The 24,552-nt window shown below is 37.4% G+C and overlaps 1 protein-coding gene across 3 annotated transcripts in view; it reads left to right on the forward strand.

Moving 5' to 3' along the window:
• The window catches only part of ptprea (protein tyrosine phosphatase receptor type Ea), an 82,927-nt gene that overhangs the window by 33,121 nt on the left and 25,254 nt on the right, over positions 1 to 24,552 (forward strand). For 2 of the 3 annotated variants that reach the window (XM_083556510.1, XM_083556511.1), the window contains exons 2-3: positions 3,947 to 4,163; positions 24,119 to 24,190. In XM_083556510.1, the coding sequence (XP_083412636.1) occupies positions 24,124 to 24,190 (67 nt within the window). In that variant the 5' untranslated portion in view covers positions 3,947 to 4,163; positions 24,119 to 24,123. Of the gene's footprint in view, positions 1 to 3,806; positions 3,831 to 3,946; positions 4,164 to 24,118; positions 24,191 to 24,552 lie in introns of those variants that run through there. The other variant, XM_083556512.1, reaches the window with a different exon arrangement.

Genomic DNA, 24,552 nt, shown 5'->3' on the forward strand with positions numbered 1-24,552 from the left:
AAAAAAGGATGTCTGTGATCTATAATTTTTGAAAGCTGACTCACAGCCATTCTCTTTTTTTTTTTTTTCTTTTCCACTCATGTCTAATTTTCCCACATGGAGATAAATTAGCTAAAATGTAACCCTGTAGGGGCAAATATAACTCTGTTGGAGTTCAATTAATGCTTGTGAATTTTGAAGAGATTATATTTTTCCAGCAGTGTTAAGCTTGTATCCCTACACAGCACTGTATTGTATATAAAAGAAGGAATTAGTCATAGGGAACATGCATTTAAATCAATTTAATAGAATTTAAATTTTTATTAAGCATTGTGTAACTGCGCAAATGCCATGGCAAAGTTTTTTATTATACTGTTGCAGTGTCACACTGTTGGTCCCCCTTTTGCTGCCAAAACAGTCCTGACCCGTCGAGAATTAACAGTATTAACTTCTTCAGGAATTTGAGCTACAGCAGCTCGTCTGTTGGATCGGACCACACGGACCAGCCTTCTCTTCTCACGTGCATCAGTGAGCCTTGGGGGCCCAGGACCCTGTCGCTGTTTCACCACTGTTCCTTCCTTGGACCACTTTTGATAGATACTGGCCACTGCAGACTGGGAACAGCCCACAAGAACTGCAGTTTTGGAGATGCTCTGTCTCAGTTGTCTAGCTATCATAGGCCATTTTTCCTGCTTTCTAACACATCAACGTTGAGGATAAAATATTGCTGCCTAATATTTACCACACACTAACAGGTGCCATGATAAAGAGATAATCAGTGTTATTCCCTCACTGGTCATAATGTTATGCCTGGTGGGTGTACATTGTGTATTTAAATTAGATTTAGATAAGAGTGGCAACTTCCAGCAAAAGATATGCTACCTATCACAAACATGTCATATCTGTCAATGTAGATGATCTGAACACCATATGCATATGATCTAGATGTCACCCTTACTTGAATCACACTCTTTTCCACCCACATGCCTCCCTTAACCCTTCTCGGAATCTTTATGCACTTTATCCACATCGAACTCAAGTCTCCAACCTCCGCAGAGCCGAAGTGCTTTGAGGTGCACATGTAAGCAGGTTAGCACAGAGCAAAGGTGAGCAGCACAATTGACTGGCCGCTTGTCCTACACATTTAAAAGGGCTATAACCACATTTCACGCACTGCTAGTCGTCGGTCGCAGCACGGTCCTTTTCATCTGGCACTTTAAAGGTCACCTCGGCCCTTCCCTTCACAGTGTCGAGATGGAGAGCATGTTGGCAAGATTTGTGTCTTCATCGAATGAACTGATTTATTTGTTGACGTAAGGGAGCACATTATCAGACTTTAATTTCGGTTTTGCTTAATTTGTTCCTCTAGGCTTTTTATACGCATAAAAATATCTGTGCACATTTATATGCGTTTTTATTGTGTACATCATGTTGTGCCTGGTGCTGGAATGCAAATTGTTTTGTATGAAAAAATAAACAGATGCTTCTATGGCTTTGTATTTAAATGCTGAACATGCATGTCTTGACACTGAATCAGCACAAAATCGACACTGTGTAGCTCTTTTTGGAATTTCATTATGACGCATGCAGGTGCCATTATTCAACCTGCTTTTTTCAGAGCCATTCCAGATGCCTGGAAAATATACTCCCTGACCCGTCAGTAAACAAACCTCAATAGCAACTTTCATTCGGGTCATTTTGCGCCTGTCATGGCATGACATTTTATTTTCCCCCTGATAATATGAGGAAAGCAGGATCCATTATGGTCGTGGGGCTCTGACGGAATGCAGCCACCTCACCCCCCCATGCCATGTAAAGGATGGGAAGGAAAAAATAATGAGCCTATAACCCCCTGCGCCGTCTGGCTCTAAATGAGACCATCGCCATAGCAACAGCATGGAATGTACAAGCACTGGATTTTTTCCTATAGGCTTACTCCCAGGTATATAGCTTTCCTGCTACCCCAACTCCTATTATACTTATACCCCCACCATGCTTTCTCACCCTCTCTCCATAGCCACACTCATTTAAATGCATATATCCTTTTTTTTTTTTTTTTAATGCCATAATAAATAATGCTTTTCTTGGCAACGCTCAGGGCATTGTGAAAATCATTAACAATTTATAAAAACTAGTGTAAGTAAAAAAAAACAAACAAGGTTTGTTTTTACCATTAAGTTCAAATCTTTTTACTCTCTATTTGAGATAATAGACCTTCTCTATCCTGTGATAATCACTAATCTTTGACTATTCTGAAAAAGTGACATTTTGTTTACACACCGATCAGATTGCCGGCCTGTGTGTTGTAATGATTACTGTGGTTGTAATCCATTTTAGATAACAGCTTTATTAAATGTATGAATCTGATTGACCAGGAGGTGTTGAATCGTCTTCTATAACAGTACATCTCCGACAGCAGTTCTAACTAAAATTCAAGGGACTGATGATGGTTGATATGATTGTAGTTTTTGTGTATATAAAACTTTTTCCGGTTTCTCCCGTTAGGGGTCGCCACAGCGGATCATCCGCAAGTTTGATTTGGCACATGTTATTTACGCTGGATGCCCTTCCTAACGCAACCCTCCCCATTTATCCGGGCTTGGGACCGACACTAAGAGTGGCTGGTGTTGGTTCCCTGACTGGGAATCGATCCCGGGTTGTTACAGTTTCTATAGAACCAGTGCAGTCACAGTGTCTTGGATGCTCCATGTAATCAAACCCTTTATGTTAAAAAGATTTAACATAAACAGATTTAATACACAGATGTAAAACACATTGTGATACATTTTGGTGAAGTTTTCAAAAAGGATATGTTTATTGAATATTAGTGAATGAAGTGTAAAGTGTCAGGGCTTTGCAGTGTCTCAGGAAAAGCTCAAGTTTGTTTGCGTTTCATTAACTTTAAGTGCAATGAAAAAATGCCGGTGAGGGAATGGATGTTCATACCTTCTATATCATAAAATCTGACATAACAGGATCTAACTCAAGTTGTAGATTCTGCATAACATTAAGTATAACATTTTAAATGGTTACAAGATGTGATGTGGTGATCGTGGATATGGAATTGTCTTGAATTGTCTTGAAATTGCTGTGGTATAGGAGGAATAAAACCCTTCTGGCCATTGTGTTATAGAAAAATACTAGACAACATGCTTGCTTCCTATTTATACTTCACCCTGTATTGCAACTAATAACTAAAAATGACTGACTGGATCGCATCCTACAACAGCGTTTGAAGACGTAGGTCTTTATTCTTCATTTAAAGACAGAAACTAAAGATGAAAATGGATGATCAGTCCACCACTTGGTTGCCAGTACAGAGAACAATCTTTATGTATGTCTTCCTTGTAGCTTGATTGGTAATGGGTACACTAAAGCCATGATAGCGTTTTGAACAGAATACGGCGTAAAATGGGGGTTGTTAATTGCCTTGAAGTAGATGGGGGATGGAGTATTTTTCTGCCTTTGGATGCAAGCATCTGTGTTTTGCATCTTAAAATAATTACATATATTTCAAATCATTGAATTTGAATCCATATTACATTTGTAAAAACACTTGCACACACTTGTTAAAGAAAATAAGAAATGCTGACTTGATCCAAAACTTTAACACATTACTTGACAACATTTTCTATGTCACCTCTTTCTCCGATGGTGATGAAAAATAATGCTAACACTGTATATCTGGCTGTGAAATAATGCATTTGAGACCATGACAACGGAAATGGTCGTGAAAGGCATCATGGGTGACTGGTAACACTAACGCACAAACGTCTCAGCTTGTAGTGTTAATTATAGTTTTGGGTATATGCCTATGATAGTTTCTTCTCCTGTTTTCACAGTACTTGAAGGTATAGTTTATTTTTTTTAGCTACAAACTTCAGGCACTTCGAAATATGAAATAATGCTCACTTAGGATAATATCTGACCTGTCACTGTCTTTTTTTTATATGTATTTAATTCCCAGGTGGTAAAGTGCTACTACAAGGGTCCACGTCAACTGCTGTGTCACACCGGTTTAGGAAAGCGAGAAAGAACAGAGTGAGAAACGAAGTAAAAAAAGGAACGGAAGACCCGAGTGGAGAGGGGAAGAGACAGAGAAAGATGTGACAGCTGGTGTCTTCCAGCAGAACCGCAGCTACGATGGACAGCTGAATGCACTGGCTAAATTACACTCACATCAGGTACTACCTCAGTTCTACTCCATTATCTAGTGTTGTTAAAGACATAAATATGGCGGGGTTTTCTTTTTCCAAGGTCTTTAGATTTCCTAAAAAAAAGAAAGAAAATGTAAAGGAATATGTTTTTGTTGGTTCTTAAAGCTATTTGATGAAAAATTATAAAAATTCATATGCAGAGTGCATGTTCATGTGTTTGTAAGGAATAGAACATTAGGCAAACAGTAGCGTGAAGAATATATGTAGATTGTAGAGTCGTCAGGTTCGCTGTTTTAACCTAATCAAAATGGCAAGCATATGCCTAAAAGAATGTGGGACACCCAACCTTCATACATTTTATATCAGGTTCTTCCCCAAACTGTTTGAAGCACACAATTATATAGAATATCAAAAATTTTCTTACAAATAATTATAAAAAAAAAAAAATAGAATATCGTACATTTTTATATTAATGAATGCTACATATCGTCATACACGACCAGGCATAATATTATAACATTACAACAGTATGACTGTTGAAGTGGGGTGGGATTTATTAGGCAGCAAGTGAACATTCTGTCCTCAAAGTTGATGTATTAGAAACCGGAAAATTGGCAAGCTTTACGATTCAAGCGAGTATGACAAGTGCCAAATTGTGATGTCTAGACGACTGGGCTTTGAATTAACTTTTGAGTTTATAAAATAATAGAACAAATTACAATTAGTGGAAACGGCGTTTGTATTTTGACATACTCCCCTGCTACATTATATCACAAACCATTATTTATCTAATGCCTGGAAATATTTGCCGTACAAAGATTTGTCTGTACGCCTGAACCATTCTAGCACTGACGGATGTACTGTCATCTTTGAAACGTTTACACCATTGAAATGTCTTATTGTGGCGTAAATATACGTGTATATATATATATATATATATATATATATATATATATATATATATATATATATATATATATATATATATATATATATACATACATACACACTGGCGATCAAAATTAGAGAACAATTTATAAACAATTAAACAATTCTGAAATAATGTCATCTTCACTGCTCAACAGTTGAGAGAGTTTTTGTCCTGTCTATACCATGCTACCAGAACACCTTTTCCACAAAATAACTAAAAAAACATTATTTTGCAGAAAACACAATGATCAAAACTAGAGAACACTTTCAGATACCTCCCAGTTATTGGTGTTAATCTGGTACCTGGTGTTAATTTCCTTGATTATTTGTCAACCCCTATTTAACTGGCAGCCTAACTTCCAGTTTCACTGACTCTGCAAGATGGTGGGCCGTTCTAAAGTGACTGAAAGCCTTCGGCAGCAGGTTGTTCAGATGAAGGCCAAAGGGATGACCCTATCAGCCATAGCAAGACAAGTTGGTCGTTCCAAATCTGTGATTTCAAGTATATTGAATCTATACAACATCACAAACTCATTCAAGTCCGCCAAGAAGGCTGGTCGTCCACGGAAGACAAATACAAGAGAGGACAGGATACTGCAGAGGATCTCAATGGGCAATCGTTTCCACACTGCAGCTGGAATTGCTCACCAGTTCAGCGCTGAACAGGGTAAGGATCTGTCTCGTCATACAGTGTCTCGACGTTTAAGAGCATTTGGACTGAAAGCCCACTCTGCAGTGACCAAACCTCTCATTGGCAGAAATAATCAAAAGGCTAGATTAAGCATGTTGTGTGGACAGAGGAGAACTGGTCCAAAGTTCACTTCAGTGATGAAAGCAAGTTTAATTTATTTGGGTCTGATGGGAAACATTATGTTCGGCGACAAACTGGAGAAAGACTGAACCCAAAGTGTGTAAAGAAGTCAGTGAAAAGTGGAGGAGGACGTGTCATGGTTTGGGGCATGTTTTCTGCAGCAGGATTTGGGCCTCTTATACAGCTGCATGGCAGAGTGAATGCAAATGTTTATCAGAACCTTCTTCAACAACATATGGTTCCATCCCTGCGTTCATCACCCGATCAGCCCGCAATCTTCATGCAGGACAACGCTCCATGTCACACAGCAAAACGGGTAAAGCAGTTCCTTGAAACTGAAAACACTGAAATAATGACATGGCCTGCCCAGAGTCCTGATCTCAACCCAATAGAGAACCTCTGGAAAATCCTTGGTGACAAAGTTATGGCCAAGAAACCCACTACCGAACTGTGGAGGAGACTGGAAGAAGAGTGGACCAAAATCACACCAGAGCAGTGTGAGAGACCAGTGCTGTCCTGTAACCGCAGATGTTCTGAAGTCATTCAGAGCAGAGGCCTGTACACTTCCTACTAATTGCTGACTGTTGTAACCTTCAGAAAATGTTGTTGTAATCCTTTTCCATGCTACAGTCATTGTTGTTCTCTAATTTTGATCAGTGTGTTTTCTGCAAAATAATGTTTTTTTTTTTTTTTATGAATTTGTGGAAAAGGTGTTCTGGTAGCATGGTATAGACAGGACAAAAACTCCTTCAACTGTTGAGCAGTGAAAATGACATTATTTCAGAATTGTTCAATTGTTTATAAATTGTTCTCTAATTTTGATCGCCAGTGTATGTATGTATACACACACACACACACACACACACACACACACACACACACACACACACACACACACACACACACACACACACACACACACACAGACATTATAACATTCTGACCGTTGAGTGAATAACATTGATTATCTCTTTATCATGGCACCTGTTAGTGGGATATATTAGGCAGCAAGTGAACATTTTGTACTCAAAGACAATGTGTTAGAAACAGGAAAAGTGGGGAAGCATTAGGATTAGCACATGTTTGACAAGGGCCAAATTGTGTTGGCTAGAGGATGGGTCAGAGCATCTCCAAAACTGCAGTTCTTCTGGAATGTTCCCGGTCCGCAGTGGTCAGTATCTATCAAAAGTGGTCCAAGAAAGGAAACAGTGGTGAACCAGTGACAGGGTCATGGGCATCCAAGGCTCATTGTTGCACATGGGGAGCAAAGACTGGCTTGTGTGGTTTGATCCAAACCCTGTCTAAAGAAGTTAATGCTGTTAATGCTCGAAGAGTCAGGACAGCTTAAGGGGGAGCCACACAATATTACACAGGTGGTCATAATGTAATGCCTGATTGGTGGCCATAAAGTTATGTCTGAATATTATACAGTATAGAAATATATGGTTTAGTTGGCATGGTGTGCCATGGTTGGTGTGAAAAAAAACCTCAACCCCACTGAACACATATTTGGATGAATTGGAACAATGACTACAATCCAGACCTCCTTACCGTGATCTCACTAATGCCTTTATGGCTGAATGAGCACAAATCCCCACAGCCATTCTCCAAAATCTAGTGGAAAGCCTTCCCAGAAGTGTGGATGTTATTGCAAGGGGTAAAAGGGATTTCAAATCACATAGAAATGTGAGGGTCAGGTGTACTTTTGCCTGTCCATCTCAGTGCACCAGGCACATACATTCACAACAAGAGGCAATTTATCAAAACCCATCCACCTGCTTGTAGGTTTTCGGCCAGGGGAAGGAAACTTGAGGAAACAAGTGGGAAGAACCTTCTCACTCATGTGGAAGGAGAAGGTTAGGGATAAAAGCAGGCATGTATCACATAGAGTAAGCATTGTGTAGGTATTATTTGATGCTTGTGTGTGTGTGTGTGTGTGTGTGTGTGTGTGTGTGTGTGTGTGTGTGTGTGTGTGTGTGTGTGTGTGTGTGTGTGAGAGATGTCTGAGCATGTGTGGTGTGTGAGCGTGTGTGTGTATGTGTGGTGAGAGCGTGTGATTCAGGCAACCTTCCTGTGGTAAGCTACCATAGTTTTTCATACACTTATACATTCAAAAAGCAAAATTAAGTACTGATGTGGAGAAACAAGCGTTGCAACGCTGTGGTCTGTTAAAGAACTGGACTCATCAGCATTTCACACTTTTATTTAAGTTCTGAACTTATGACAAACTGCCATCAAGATTCTTCTTTAGTTACTAACTATGCAAAGAAGTGAAACTATAATAAGCAAAGTGGCAAACACAGAATGCTGCCAATTTAAAAACGTGACCCATTATGTAATGTTATATTCAGTACATCATGTTGGACTGAGATAAAAAGCAAAAGTTCATAGTTAGAACAGTTGGTGTTTGGGAATAAATAAATGATGCAGCTTAATTCATAATAATTTATTTAGATTTGCATCAGTTTCAGGCACCACAAACCCATTTCCTGCACAATGTATATTTGAGAAAAGTTTTCTCATTTGTTTTTTCATTTGTATGTGGTTTGTGTGCAACCACTGACTTGGCTTTTTGTAAAATACCCTCTTTTTTTAACCATTGCATATATGGAAGTGGTTGTGTTCAGGTTTTCACAAGGCTTTAAATAACACTATTGTTCTCAGTTATCGCCACTGCTTCACTTTACAATGCAGTGAGGATAAGGACCTGGTGCACATTTTCTTTTAACTGTGTTTTAACTGGCTGGTCTCACTGTTGCATTTATTCTTCAAAAATGGTGTGTTAAGGATAATGTAGTGCTAATATTCATCTATGTATGTGCACATGATTAGAGAGTGTGTATGGTCAGTGTATACAATTATATAAATGAAGTAGTTATATGAAGGGATATATATGTCATACTGATAGATTTTACAGAAAAGGAATTCATCTTTGCTGTCTTTGAGGGAAAAGAAGGGTTGTCTGTGTGTCAGTGCAAGTGTGTGTGTGTGTGTGTGTGTGTGTGTGTGTGTGTGTGTGTGTGTGTGTGTGTGTGTGTGTGTGTGTGTATCTGTGTGTGATTTCCCTGTCAGAGTGGAACAGGAAGGCTGGCTACTCAGGAAAGGAAACTGTCTTTATCAAACACCAGATGCAGGACAGCATATGCTTACACTGCAGAAACACACAGAGACATGCACACACACACACACACACACACACACACACACACACACACACACACACACACACACACACACACACACACACACACAGGCGCCCACACACATACAATGTTCCAGTCATCAGGTTCACACATCTAAGGCCTTATTTTTGCTATGCTTCTTAAACTTACAGACAATACAGCTTGAATGTGTATAGAGTAAAGAAGAACTAAATCATTGAAAACATTGAGTACAGATGTAATAATAATTATAATTATGTGATACTTGCAGTAAAAAAAAGATTAATTTTCTATAACAGAATGTCCCAGTGTTTTCATTCCTCAAACACTGAAGAAATTCACGAACACTTATCATTTTGCATTTGCATATGAACAATACATTGCTGTTACACAATACACACAGTTTAAGTTGTAAAGGGGGCAGTTAAGGCTCTGGGTTACTGATTGGTAAGGTCGGGGATTCAAGGCCCGGTATCGGCAAGCTGCCACTCTTGGGCCTGTAAGCAAGGCCCTTAACTCTCTGTGCTCCAGGGGTGCGGTATCATGGCTGACCCTGCGCTCTGACCCCAGCTTCCCAGCAAGCTGGCATATGCGAAAAGATTATTTCAATGTGCCTATTAAAGACTAGTTCTTGAATTTGCATATGCTGTAATCATGTGACTTATCATGTGACTGAGAATCCAGACAGCACAAAGTCCTCAGTCCTGAAGACTCTCCTGTGTTGGGAAACTTAATGACACACAAAGCTGGAGACTCCTCCGATAAATCATCTTAAATAAACTTCAGCATGTCAATAATTATGTGCTTTTCCTTTGTTAAACAACGACACATGCTGCTTACGTGTTTAATTGTTAGCTTCAGATTATGTGGAACATCCATCATACAAGTTCCTGTAAATGATCTGTTTTTGGCGAAACAAAAGCGTGTTAGAACTGGGGTGTTAATGCAACCTTATTTACAGCTGAAGCTACTGTCAGAGCTGTGAGAAAAGCTGTTAGTAAAGTTTAAAGGAAATGACACCTTCTGACCAGTCAGAATCAGGAATTCAGAACACTGTGCACATATATAATTGCACGTGTCAGCTATTACTGAGTTATATATTTAAAGGCATGTAATTGTGTTAATAAAATATAAAACACACACCTGAGCCATTGAAACTTAAGATGTAATATAGTTGTCCTATATTTTAATAATTGATCTGATCTTTCAACTGAACTGTTCCAATGCTTAAAAAGGTTCAACTTTTCTATCCTGTATTTGTTGTGTAGTGCAGTCCACTCAACACTGACCCATTTACGCTGTAGTATGTAAATGGCTTTATTCAGGCCGCTCAGCTAATGGGTGCAGTTGCATATTTCCATTGTTTGGAGCGAGCGCATCTCACCTCCCCCAGAGATCCGAGATTCATTTATGGAATTCCACAGATCTGGAACACTCCTGCTTTTATTTGCAAAAATGGTCCAGAATGACTGGCACATTCTGATCGTGGGCACACGAGCCAACGTGTTTTTGGCGCCGTGTTTGTTTGTGTGGTCCAGCATCATGCTATAACAATTACTGTATGAGTTACATCCACAATGATCACAAACAACAGGGCAGTTTGAACAATCTCAAAGAGCAACAATGACAGTGCACAGCAGAGATAACAGATGTGGCCGAACACCTCATAGTTAACGGAATAGTTATGATATCCACAAATAATAAGTGATTTCACTCCCAGCAATACAATATAACAAAAAAGTTCGGTACTAAATGTCTACAAAATTTATAACTTTTTAATAAAAAATGTCATTCTGTATAGGTAGATCATTTTATTCATTCTATTTATTTTCATATATTTTATTTATAAATAGTAAATAAAATGGTAAATAAAAGAAGATTAAAAAACATAAAAACATTACTAATGTTAGTAAACATAATATCTAATATAAATATATAAGTATTATCAACACTTGTCTCATTTCTGTTGTATGATTATTACTATTTTAATTTTGAAAACAGTCTTATGTATTTGCATTTTTATAGCCCATATTAATGACATTATTTAATATAATAATATATTATATATTTAATTTTCTTTTTATATTTTCAATACCCTAACACAATGACACACTAAATAACACTTTTGTTTATATATTTTTTTTTTCTGATAGCTATTCATTAAAGTACTTTTTGTTCCACAAGAAATTAACTACGTTATATATGTGGAATGTCTGTATGATCCTATTTCTTAAAATGTGAACATTTTATCCCCACTTTATACATTGTCCTACATTTCTCCCCTCCTTTCGTTCATCTCAGCTGTCCTTACAAGGTTCCCATTCTGTGGATAATATTTCCTGCTTTGATCATGCAGTAAGAGGAGCAAGTCTATCCCATAATGCTCACTTTTATGATTCTGATCCCATTTCAAGCAAAAGTGAAAGTTTATTCCTCACATGGTATTTAAACTCAAGTCAGAATGGAATGTGAGAAGGCATTTCGGAGAATAGCAAACACAAGATCTGTTTTTGAGAACTGCTTTCTTGTGTTTGCAGTTGTAACAGTTAGATTAAGTGTGGCTGGTTCTGCTGGGTTAAAAAAAGGCTAGGAAATCAAAGCTATCAAGTAACAGCTCTTTATGCATTCGAGAACATTCTCAAAAGTATTTTTTCCACTTTTTTTTGTAAAATCCTGATGTTACTGGTTACTACACTTAATGTTGGTAATTTACTAATGCAATTAGCATGTGACGAGACTCGGCTGGAGAGTATAAGTAGATCAAATATATTTATAAAAATTGGAACACCAAGTCATTAATCTGAAATAACGCTCAGAGTTAAAAATACAAAAAGTGTAAGACATAATAGTCAATAAGAAAAATGACACTACAGTTGTATAATGGGATGTTTCCTGAATTTCTCTGCAAATGCATTTGGCTTTAAGATTGATCAATGTCATGTTTGCTTAATTTTTTTTTTTAAAACATAAGTATGTTTCTTCAACATTTAAGTTGTATGATTTTTCAACATTAATACCAACTTTTTTTTTAAATATAATTTTTATCATTAACTGGAATCATATTGTGAACAAGCAAACCATTATTATCGCATTATGGAGTTATTATTGAACCTCTATGAAGCCTGGTGAATGTTATGTGGCTGTGTTAGATATTTTTTTAGCTGCAAACCAAACCAGGTAAACAGAACCAAACCTAAACAAAGCAAAAATCAGCAATGAGCAGCACAAATAAAAGCCACTAGGCCTTGAAAGCTTATTAGTACTGAATACACTAAATATAAAAGTTACCTAATCATTTTCAATGACGACTTTTAAATGATCTTCGAAATCTAATGAGAGTATACAGTATAGCCATTAGGCTTAATGGTTTTTATTGCAGGTGTATGTTGTGTGCACTCTGTGTTTGAGCGATGGTGACCTCTGCTGGCTGGGAGGTCACTTTCAAGAAAAGAGTAGGTTCTGAATTAATAGAGAGAGTTGTATGCAAATCAAATGTTATGTACCAGAAGAAAATGACAGTAACTTCACTACCAAACTTCACTTGCGAAAGCTGCAAATCTATCTTGGTAGATTATGGTTGAAGGAAGCAGTCAGTCAAAATAATGTGAATGCAAAATAGCAGTTTCCCTTTCTCCCCCATGCAGCTGGCTTTGAGTAAAATAAAATACTTTAGAATTTAGTTTTTTTGCACAAACTGTACCAAAAGCAAAACAACACAAAAGCATGTTTTAGCCATTTGGGCCATTAAAACTTTTAGCCAAAAAAACATTAGAATAGCCTTTATTTGTCACATATACATTACAGCACAGTGAAATTTGTTCTTCGCATATCCCAGTTTTGCTTGGAAGCTGCGGTCAGAACGCAGGGTCAGCCATGAGGGTTAAGGGCCTTGTTCAAGGGCCCAAGAGTGGCAGCTTGGCGATACCGGGACTTGAACCCTCCGACCTTCCGATCAGTAATCCAGCGCCTTAACCACTGGAGCTACCACTCCACTACCATGTTTACATGTTTACTGCAAACATAATCTGAAAAGAAAATCATAATACTCTTTTATCTTTCTGTATTCATATGGTTTCCTCACTTGCTTCTCATGTAGTTATTTGTGTATTTTGAGACAGAATTATTACAGAATTTTTGCCGTTTTTCTAAACAGATTTATGTAAAAGATGCATTTGGAGAATGCAAATGTTCAGCAGCACTGTACTAAATATTTTCATCACTTCACAATAATTAATTATTCTATCTTTAATGCATTAACCTGTACTGCAGTGGTAGGACTGATAACAGTATGTAATCGCTTACAGCTGTGCGGGGAGGTTTGTGCTTATGCTATTTTTTTTTTCAGATAAGTTTGTATAAATCTGCAGATTAGGCCAGATTTCTCTGGGATATAACATCTGGGTGCACCACACACACTCAGGCACAGGCCCCAGAATTTCAGACTTCCCGCTCACACAAAACACGCAAGAACACATGCAGAGCAATTACAGAGAGTTAGAATCTCATCGCCAGCTGCCATCGCCATGTGTTTATTTCTTTCTGGTGTAACTCTAAAGAAGGTTCTTCTTCCTCTACACATCATACACATGCACGTGCATGAGGTCGGCATTTGCTTGGTGTCAGCATGTGCAAGCTGCATTTTTCAGTAAATATTTACTCACTAATCACACACTTGGTTGGTCCAGCAGCACAAACAGCACCCTCGCTGGAGAAAGCATGCTTCACCTAGCTGATGTTTAACACAACCTGGGTTTCATATTCGCCCTGGTGATTATTTTTTCACTCTGTAATTTTCTATTTGTGTCATTTCAGAATGCTGAATACAAAAAAAGTTGAGATTTTCTTGATGAGTGGCATCATTTTAATTGTTGCCTAGCAGCCTGTTTGGTTTTGTAATGGTGAACAGAATGGTGACTCACCTGATTCCTACATCTGCACGACTGACCTACTGGTATACCACAACAAAGTAAACACAAATTAATATTTAACCTAGATTACATTTACATGATGTTGCTGATTTTAAATTCTAGTGAATGTTACAAATTAATATGTGTGTAAAAGGATAAAATTTGTGCATGCTGGGTGCGATTTGGAAAGGAAATTGTGTATATTATGCCATGTTGGATTTTTTTATCAGAAAGTGTTTCCTTTTTATAACCAAAAGGCTCAGATAGTTGCTCTGGCAAACATGGGGGCAAAAACAAAAGTACTACATATAATATATTTTGTTCAGTGTATTAAAAGGGCTGAAGACTGTAGACTTTTGTACTCTGTTCTGATCCCAAGGGACAAACAGATGTTCATCCCTTACAGTTCTTTCAGAATCATGTGATTGCGAAAGATCTCTTTCCAGAATAGCTGTTCTTTCAACATTTTTGGAAACATATTTTGTACATGCATTTTTTATTAAGATGCTGACTGTCACTGTGTGCACTATTTAACCTCACTGAAAAGTTGTCAGGTTTGTAAACAATAACAACCTGAACAAATTGATTCATGTTTAGATGTATTTTGCTCATTTAGAGGAAGAAATTCTAGCAAAATGCACAAAACTTACAAAATAACATAAACATGTGCACTTTTTAACTACCACTTTATCTTTATCTGATATGTTTTATCTTTTTTTTTTATATTTACAGTCTTTTTTAGGTGTCACCAACATGGTGCCCGCGGGCTCCAAGTAGCCCGCAAGGACCACATGAGTAGCCTGCGGGCCTTTTCTAAAAATAGCTGTTTCCTACTTTGTTAAATCATTGTTGATAATTATTATGAAAAATCATTAACCTGATCAGTGTCTTCACATAGATGAATATCATTAATTATTAATAATAACATATAATAAAAGGTCAATTTAGCAAATTTGTTCTTTCAGATCAAACTGCAAACTGTGTGTATTAAACTGGTAGCCCTTCACATTAATTGGTACCCAAGAAGTAGCTCTCAGTTTCAAAAAGGTTGGTGACCCCTGGTCTATTTTATTTGATTCACAATTTTCTGAGCAGCTGATCAGGTTTACATTTCACTGCATGTTCTATTCTGTGTATAACTATGTCTGTGGCAGCTAAAATTTTGAAATCGTAAAAATAATTTGTTTTTTTAATTGCATGCACAAATAAAATAAAAAAATCACAATTGTTGTAGGGTTTGAACATGATTTACTGATTTGCAAATTGTTATTGCCTATAAGGCCTGTGCTTGTATCCTTTACACAATTGTCAGATTAATATCACTGGCACCAAAGCCATAAAGTATTTTCACACTGCCTTCTCTTCTTCCTCCTAATGTGTGACTCGACATGGCATGTGTGCTGAACGGTGGTGTCGCTATGTTCCTGAGATGTGAGATGGCATCTATGCAGGCCCCAAGGTCACTGATAACACTAAAGTCTGAGCACTCGCAGGAGAGAGAGAGAGAGAGAGAGAGAGAGAGATCCTGATTGATTACCACAGAGAGCTGGAGTGTTCTGTGGAAGGAGATGATATGCTAACTTTAGCAAGCCAAAGACAGCAGCAGAAGAAATGACTGCATAATGAAAAGGAACAGTGATGCCCTTAATAGTACCAGAAAGCAGTGCTGGTATCTAGCCTCGATTCCTTACAAAATTTGCATAAATTGCAGCATTCTACAAGAGCAGAATTATTTAAAAAGGCTGTCTGACACTTTAATGGGTCAATAATGAATAAAATTGACACGTAGGTCTTATTTGATATGAAAATCTGCTGCGTAATTTTTCAAATATGCATTAATTAGTTACATTATACAGTATAAACACCAGATAAACCCAATCTCTCAGTAGCATTATGTGAGTTCTACTTTAGCACAATGAACAATTTTAATTAGATTTTGACTTTTTATGGTCTTATAAAATCTTTGCCTTCATTTATTTTGTTTAGTTTTTTACCAGAGACATTATGTTCTTTTGACACGATCCTTTTACAATGACTGAGGCACGTTTTATGTAAAAGTCCACTGGAATTTCAGGCCGCAGTTTAAGGAGGTGTTTAAAAAAAATTATCTCATTCCCAAAATGTTTGGAATGATTTTGGAGTGCTGAGTGTTAAAAATATACACAATATAATAGCACTAATAACATGTTAGTCAGTTTCTTACTGAGTCTTTCATGTCTCAAAGCACCTCTAAAGCAGTAGTTTCATACAAAGAGTTCAAGCCAAAAAAAAAAAAAAAAGAGATGAGACTAGGGGTTTTGGCCAATTTGGATTTTTCTGTGAAACCTTAACCTTCTTTAAAAACCACAGCTTAGTCTTGTTTTAGTAAATGCATGCAAAAAACATGGAGAAAGTTTACCAAACAATACAGTACATGCAGTCAGTCTGCTTTACACCTTATCTGTCAACAAGCGTGCCAGCTGTGTATGCTTTCCTGACAGAGTGAATGTCAGGCTTTGATCAAATCACTGGATAACTGTGTGAATCATAGCGAATCAATTCAGTTTTTAATCAAATTCCAGGTGTCTGGACGTCTGTGATGCTCCCATGCCACAGTCAGCATTAAAAAGTGTTTAAAATGGTAGAATTTATTCACAGACCATGTCTGTGCAAACAATGAACATTTGAAGGTTTTTCTAGGCCTTTCACAGTCCTTCAGAGAAATCAAAAGTCCTAAAAAGGAATAAGAATATAATAGAGATTGTGTGCTTGTCTGACACTAAATAATCTTTTTGATAAAAGACTTCAGGATAAGAAAGAGTAAGATTTAGGATAAATAAATATTCTGAGAAACACTATAAAGAGAACAGAGCTCAATAAAGTGCTGAAACTGCTTCAGAATGTCAAAAAGAAGACACAGAGAGTGAAACAGAGACTGGCGGGACAAGGAATGTGAGAGAAAGATAAAAAAGAGACTCTGTTCTGTTGGCCTGATGCAGGGCCTCTTTAATGAATGCCTCGCCGCCTCTGTCACTGAGGAGTGTAGTTATTACTGTGATACATCTCTGCAGGCCAGAGGTTTAACCACGCCAGACCAGTATCTGCCTCCTCCCATTTCCCAGATTCCCCTGCAGCCTGATGTAACCAGGACAACCACAGTGCAGAGGCTGTTTGGAAAACCCCCTTAGTAAATCTGCTACAGCCCATTAGGTCCTGTTGAGGATTATTTGCGTTGGTGAAGCAAAGAAAAAATCAAGGAGAGAATTTTGTTTTATGCTGTCATCTCTTGCCATGAGACACATGCATGCACTGCCTGCTTTATTTATCATCCTTTAATTTGAGTCAGCGTGAGGTTTCTGTAACAAAATTTTTAATTAAAGACATGAAACACGTAGTGAGAAAAATCACTGAGGCAAATGACAATATGATATTCAAATCCTGATAATCTGAGCACCACAAAGTTGCCACTGTTGGGCCCCCGAGCAAGGCCCTAAACTCTCACCTGCTCAGTTGTATAAATGAGATAATTATATGCTCCTTTCACTGGCATTAAAGTGAATGAATGTAGCTCGATGTTTAATATTAAAAATTTTCACACAATATAATATGTACATGCATAGAATGCATACTGCACACTTAAAGATTCTTTTTTTTTTTTTTTTTTTGGTAAATATTGATGTAATTATATAGAATGAATGTAGAAACAATACATGATTATACATTTATTTATTTATTAATAACCAAACTTCTTTTATGTGAGACTTCTGTGAGCAAAGCTGTATCATGGTACACGTCAAGTTTCACAGAACAGCCTTTTGAGATTCATATGAAAGTTTTGTCACATTCCACACCCATAGCTATGAGCTGAGATAGAGCAGGGATAAATTGGTCTTTCCGGTATGTCCTTGCTCTGTGTAAGTGTGAGTGTGTTTTTGGTCAAATGCTTTTGTGGTTTATATGTGTATGCACTTTCATTTGTTATTCACTTTAGTCAAGGCCACACCACTTCAAAACCATGACAGATTTTAAATATATTTGAATAAAAAAAGAGTGTGTGTGTGAGAGAGAGAGAGAGAGAGAGAGAGAGAGAGAGAGAGAGAGATGATCGGGTGCATGTTTGAGACCAGATGCCTGAGCTACGTTCACATTCCGTTGTCGTCTGTGTGTTTGCTGATGCAGCAGCAGATGGACAGTAAAACCAAAAAACGTGCTTTGAAATACTGCAGCAGAGCATCTTTGGAAAGCTAAAGTGCAAGACAGGACCAAAACAAACATGAGCACATGGTGCTTGTTGCTACGGTAACCGTGACACAAAGGGAGGATTCATGACATGATGTCAGAACGCATCTTTGTGTTGATCTCTCTGATGCATGCACATTTGTCAATCCTACAACAGTGGAAAAAAGAATCGGGGAAAAACTAGAAAAGAGAGTGACTTATTTCTTTAATACTTTATTTGTAAAATTGCAGTACATATGTCTATGAACCCCTTAAAGCTAAAGATTTATTTAGTTTTCCTGCAGGCTTTATGAAGTCGCACAATCTTCATTCATTTGCTCATTTTAGTGCTTTTTTTTACTACTAACTATATGACCAAAAGCGTGTGTGCTCCCGACTATAAAAACATTTGTAATTCTTCCCCAAATGGGCTGCAAATTTGAAAGCACTCAATTTATAGAATGTTGTTGTACGCTGTAGCATTACAATTTTCCCGACACTGGAACTTAGAGATCCAAACCTTTATGTTATCCAGCATAACAGTGTTCCTGCACACAAAGCAAGCTCCACGAATATATGATTTATCAAGCCTGGTATGGAAGATCTTCCTGCACAGAGCTCCGACCTCAACCCCACTGAACAACTAATACGCTTTCACTGAATGAGCACATATCTCCACAGCCATACTCCAAAATCTAGTGGAAAGCCTCCCCAGAACCTAGGGGTTATTTAAACAGGAAATGGGAACTAAGTCTGAATGTAGAATGTATCGTTCAATAAGTACATATGAGTTTTAGGGTACATATTAGCCATATAGTGCACATCATGCATATATTTCTTAGTTTTTTTTTTTTACATTTCTTTGTTAACATGTCAGTTATCACTTTTATTAGCTTTGACCCAAATTTAAACACATGTCGAGTGAAAACAAAGCCACTAGAGTGAGACAACCCAGGCTGTGTCTTAAAATGACCAGGCCAAGGACTGCTTGCTGTTACGTTTTTGCACAATAGACTCTATTAAGTTGAGATAAATTACACATTTGTACGATGGACCTTCACACCCCAATGACTACATCAAACTAATCAGCGGTGTGTGTGACGCAGATTATGTTTGCTGTGTACCTTTTCCTTAAAAAGGTTACTCTTGAGGTGTGTGTAGCTATAATGGGCTTGATTATAAGCAAAGAAAATGTGTTTTTTATTTTTTTTATATTGCCAACACCTTCATACTTTTTCCATAGGCAATGTACAGATGGTAAATATTTTTCGCTTAGATACACCTATTCAAACTCTTTCCATCTCCCTCGGATGAATAAGTGCAGTCAGGGACATAACAGTTAAAAGCACGTTCCTCAATGCTATACCCAAGGCGATATGTGAGCGTCTTTCCCATCAAGCAAAGCCCACGCACAAGCATATCTCATGACCTATTTACAACAGTGTCTTTCTGAACTGACCCACACAATCAGGCCAAAGGCAACAGCAGGGAGAGGGACATGGCCAATGTAAAGAGCTTCATTCATTTCGTGAAGGAGAGGAATGAGGAAACAGTGCCGTTGAAACATCAGGACAGGGAACACATGGAAGATGCAAAACAAAAATAGCAGCAAAAGTTTTACAATAAATAATTTCTACAGAATTGTCCGCAGCTCCATTGCCAAATTTTTTCTTTGGTACTACTGAATTACTAACATGGCCTAGATGTGTCCACGATCCTCTGTGGCTCGCTGGCAAAAAGCCACACAGACTGCATGTCTAGTGGGACAAAAATGAAGCTTCAGGATCTCTGTGAAGTAATTAAACAAGAATTATTTCTGAAAGAAAGATGAAAGAGATATAGATATAAAAGGTGTATAGATATAAAAGTGAGTACACCTCTCAAATTTCAGGAACAATTTTAATATATTTTCTCAAGTGACAGTACTATAGAAATGTAAATTGGATATATTTTAGAGTGGTCAATGTGCAGCTTGTACAGCAGTACAGATTTACTGTCCTCTGATATAAATATACTTCCATTAATGTCTAAATTGATGGCAACAAAAGTAAGTACACCCTAATTGATAACAGCTGTACGTTGTGTAATCATGCAAAGCCACATGTCCAATTCATCATGTTCATGTTTTTGTCTGCTTGACAGGACCATGCACATTTGTCAATCCCACAACAGTGGAAAAAAGAATCGGGGAAAAACTAGAAAAGAGAATGATTTATTTCTCTAATACTTTATTTGTAAAATTGCATATGTCTATAAACCCCAAAAAGCTAAATAATAATATTAATATTTTACTGGAAGTGGTGAACAAACCCTTTCTCGGCTAAGACAAGCTAGCTAGCTTCTCAACCTCTCCTCACGATGTCTAGCTTTTCTTCAAAATGGATTTTTAAGTATCAGCGACCAAATCAATTTCTTATAGGCATAAAAAAGTCTAACTCAGATGTGTTAATGTGTGCAGAGCTACACACATGTTTTGCCAGTCAAACTTGGCTGTAACAGTTTCCCTCTGACCAACCAATCAATGGACGGAAAAATGCTGACGCTATTCTGGGTCAGCTAGCTGCCCTGTGAGGCGAATATGAAATCTGATTGGTTAAAAAAACAGAGCTATTTCTTAATGAGACTATAGTAAAAAGGCCAGCAGAACAGACTTTGAAGGCCCTGGGCAGATTAGATTGACATGGCAGCACATAGAGGCTGAAATCTGATTGGACAAAAAATCTTACATCCACATACACGTACTGGAAGCAGTGCAGCCAAGAGAAACGCTACAAAATGAAGAGAATAAACTGTTGGAAATAAATTAATAAAATTTCATGGAACAAAATTCAGAATTTAGGTTGTAAATGTAGGTCAGTGCTTCTGATAACGTTTAGGCCAGCAGAGAAGGTTTTGCTTGTCCTGACCGCCCGCCACTGCATCTTGGTGTGTGAAATATGGTATTGCTCCTGTTTCCACAGACCGTTTCAAAAGAAATCCTCATCAGTCAATCACAGGGGGCGAGCAAGTAAGCTTATTAATAGCCATGAGATGCAGTATTGACTCTCACAGAGAAAGGAGGAGTGCAGGATGTGTGCTAATGGCCTAAAGCTTATAGCTCATTACTAGAGGCTTGATGGAGGAGCGAGAACACAGACTCACTGACAGCACAGACATTCCACAGAGGTGAAACAGTCTGTTTTTGCTCATCACTAATCACTGCTCATTATCCAGGCATTAGGCTTGTTACTGCGCTCTTGGCTGTGAATAGGGCTGTTTCTCTTGCTGTGCAGTGTGTGTGCATACACGATACATGTATCATCTGACTTTTAATGGGATCCTTATGTTGACCGAATTCATGGTGACAGCTTTGCATGTGTCCATAACTCTGTTCACTATCTGGAACAACGATTTGTTGACTGTTTTGATTTCAAGCAAAAAAAAAAAGACGTAAATGAATTCATGTAATTTATTAACCCTTACAGTCAGGAGATGATTATTTCCCCTTAAAAAGAAATTAACAGTCTAGAATTGTATTTAGACAGAAAAAGACAAAAAAAAAATTATAGAAAGGTTATAAATTAATTTCTATTTGATCAAGCGAAATAAGTATTTGAAATGCTTCTAATATCAACTGGTTATGTGTATAAAAGTCACCAGTCACAGAATCAACCTCTTCAATTTGAACCTCCCCACCACCATGGGCAAGATCAAAGAGCTGTCTAGACCTGCACAAGGCTGGAATAGGCTATAAGACCAGCAGATTGTTGCTTTTGCCATATGTTTTTTGTCATTGTTATACTGGAAGACTCATCCATGACCCATCTTCAGCGTTCTGGCTGAGGCCAGGTGGTTCCCATCCAAGATTCTTACAGTGCATGACCCTGTTCATTTAGTGAAGTCCTCCTGTACCCTTAGCAGGAAAAACTTTAAAGCAGAATGTTTCTTCCTCCATGTTTGACAGAGGGGATGGTGTGCCCAACTTCTCTGCCTCCAAACACGGCGAGAGAAGTTGGTGTCGAAGAGCTCAATTTTGGTCTCATCTGACCACATCACATTCTCTCATGAATCATTCAGGTGCTCATCGGCAAACTTCAGACGGGCCTATTCATTGGCATCCTTGAGCAGAAAGACCTTGGTGTGTTACCAGTGGTTTTGTTGGTGACTGTGGTCTCAGCTCCCTTGAGATAATTAACAAGCTCCTCATGTGTAATTCTGGGCTGATCCTTCACTTTTCTCAGTATCATCCTTACCCTATGAGGTAAGATTTTGCATAGAGCTTCAGAGCAAGGGCGATTGACTTCATATTATCATGCCAAAAGAGGTCTCTTTCTTAAAAGGACAGGAATAAATTAGGTGTGTGGGAATCAGAATTCTTGCTGGTTTGTAGGGGATCAAATACATATTTAACTCGATCAAATACAAAATAATTTTTATATAATATTGATTTTATTTTCTCTTTATTATTTTCTTTCAGTTAAAATAAACCTGCCCTATAAATTATTTTCCCCACTGTACATGTGTAAAAAATCCATTATAGCAAGTACAAATACTGTTAAATATAATTAACTTTAAAGAATTTACTTCTAGAAAGATCTAAAATGACCCATAGAACAACAAAGTTGAGATCTTGAAATGATTAAATAGATTAATAACTTTACTTTGGGATGTTTAACACTCATAATACAAGATAAATGTTATTTTTTTTAGGGTGTTTCTGTTTAAACTGATAAAAAGTTTGACGTTGCTGATCTAATTATGGCAGTGTTTGTAAAGCTGCATAACCCCTAAAGTGCATACATAACACCAGGCACACAAATCTACATAAGAATCATATACAGTACAAATTTGTAAAATACTAAAAGAGCATGACTTTGTAACATAACACTCCTTATGTCATTAGAAATACTTCAGCCCAGCCTTTGACTGTTCAAATAAGTATTGCCTTTGACCTCTGACATGGGTAGATTGATTGGATATGCAAAATTGCTCCTAGATTTTTAAAGAGTATGTGAATGTGTGTGCATGGTGTCCTTTGAAGTTCTGTCATTCCATCCAGGGGCCTTCTCTTCACCTGCTTACTGGAGACTGAGCAGATAGGAAACACACACACACACACACACACACACACACACACACACACACACACACACACACACACACACACACATACACACACACACACATACACACACACAAAATGCAAAGTAAAAAAGAGCTGGAATATAAGTGACTTTAGTCCCCACACATTTAAATCAGACAATGCAACACCCTGAGCAATTCATGACCCAGACAGGTGCTGGCAGACAGGTTAGATCGTCTGGAAATGTCACAGACCTTATTAAATCTGGTGTGACTCCAAGCAATGCAGTAGCTACCTAATAGCTGTACTAGATTGCAGAAGTGCTTTCGATGCAGTTTTGATGGATTATTTTATCCAGTGTGTAGTTCTAATTAGTGAATTTGAACATTCATTGTTTTTATGCAATAGATTTATTATTTCATAAATTATAATTTTGTCAATTAGACAATGACGTTTATGTAGTTACATAATTTAATTATTAATGTTTGCTGTGCGGATGCAGCGCTTCGTAATAAATCTTTTTTAAATGTGTGCCTCGCTCGCCATCTAGTGGTAGACGTACACTATTACACTTTGTTCTATTAGTGGTTTATTTATTACTTTTGTATCACTGTAATACCACTGCAATTTATTTTTTATAAGCAGTAATCAGTGTAATCAAACTTTAGCTTTGTTTTTACTATGCGCCTGAACATCCTGGTGATTTTCTTAAAAAAAAAAAAAAAACAACTTTTATATTGCTCATAAAGAAAATATATTAATCAAATAATAATAACAAATAATAAAATAATTGCTCTCTCTTTCTCTCTCTCTTTCTCTCTCTCTCTCTCTCTCTCTCTCTCTCTCTCTCTCTCTCTCTCTCTCTCTCTCTCTCTCTCTCTCTCTCCTGTCTTTCTTTCTCTCTGTTTCCCCAGCCACAATGGTCCTAGTTCTGCTTTTGGTAACACAGATACCTTCCAGTCAGGCCACTGGAAACAAAACAGATGGTAAGTTAAAAAACCTGATTGTTATAATATAATAATATAAGTGTAATAAATGTATGTCAGTTGTTTATTGTTATGCTTGTAATTTTTCCTGCATTAATTAACCCAAACTATACAACACATAGCACGATCTTTGTTCAAAGCAAAATACTAGGATTTTTTTTTTATTATTAATAATATATATTTTTTTATTAATAACAATAATAATGTAATATTGAATATCAATACACTATATCTTTTTTATCAAATTATTGTACTCAGTCCAGTCTTATGCATTCACAAAGAGTATTTGTTGGGGCATGTGACACGTTTTTTTTTTTTTCCCCGTTTTGTTCTAATTAAGCCGAATTAATGGTTAAAAAGAG

The sequence above is a fragment of the Silurus aristotelis genome (assembly GCF_946808225.1).
Source record: "Silurus aristotelis genome assembly, chromosome: 12".
Taxonomy (NCBI): domain Eukaryota; kingdom Metazoa; phylum Chordata; class Actinopteri; order Siluriformes; family Siluridae; genus Silurus; species Silurus aristotelis.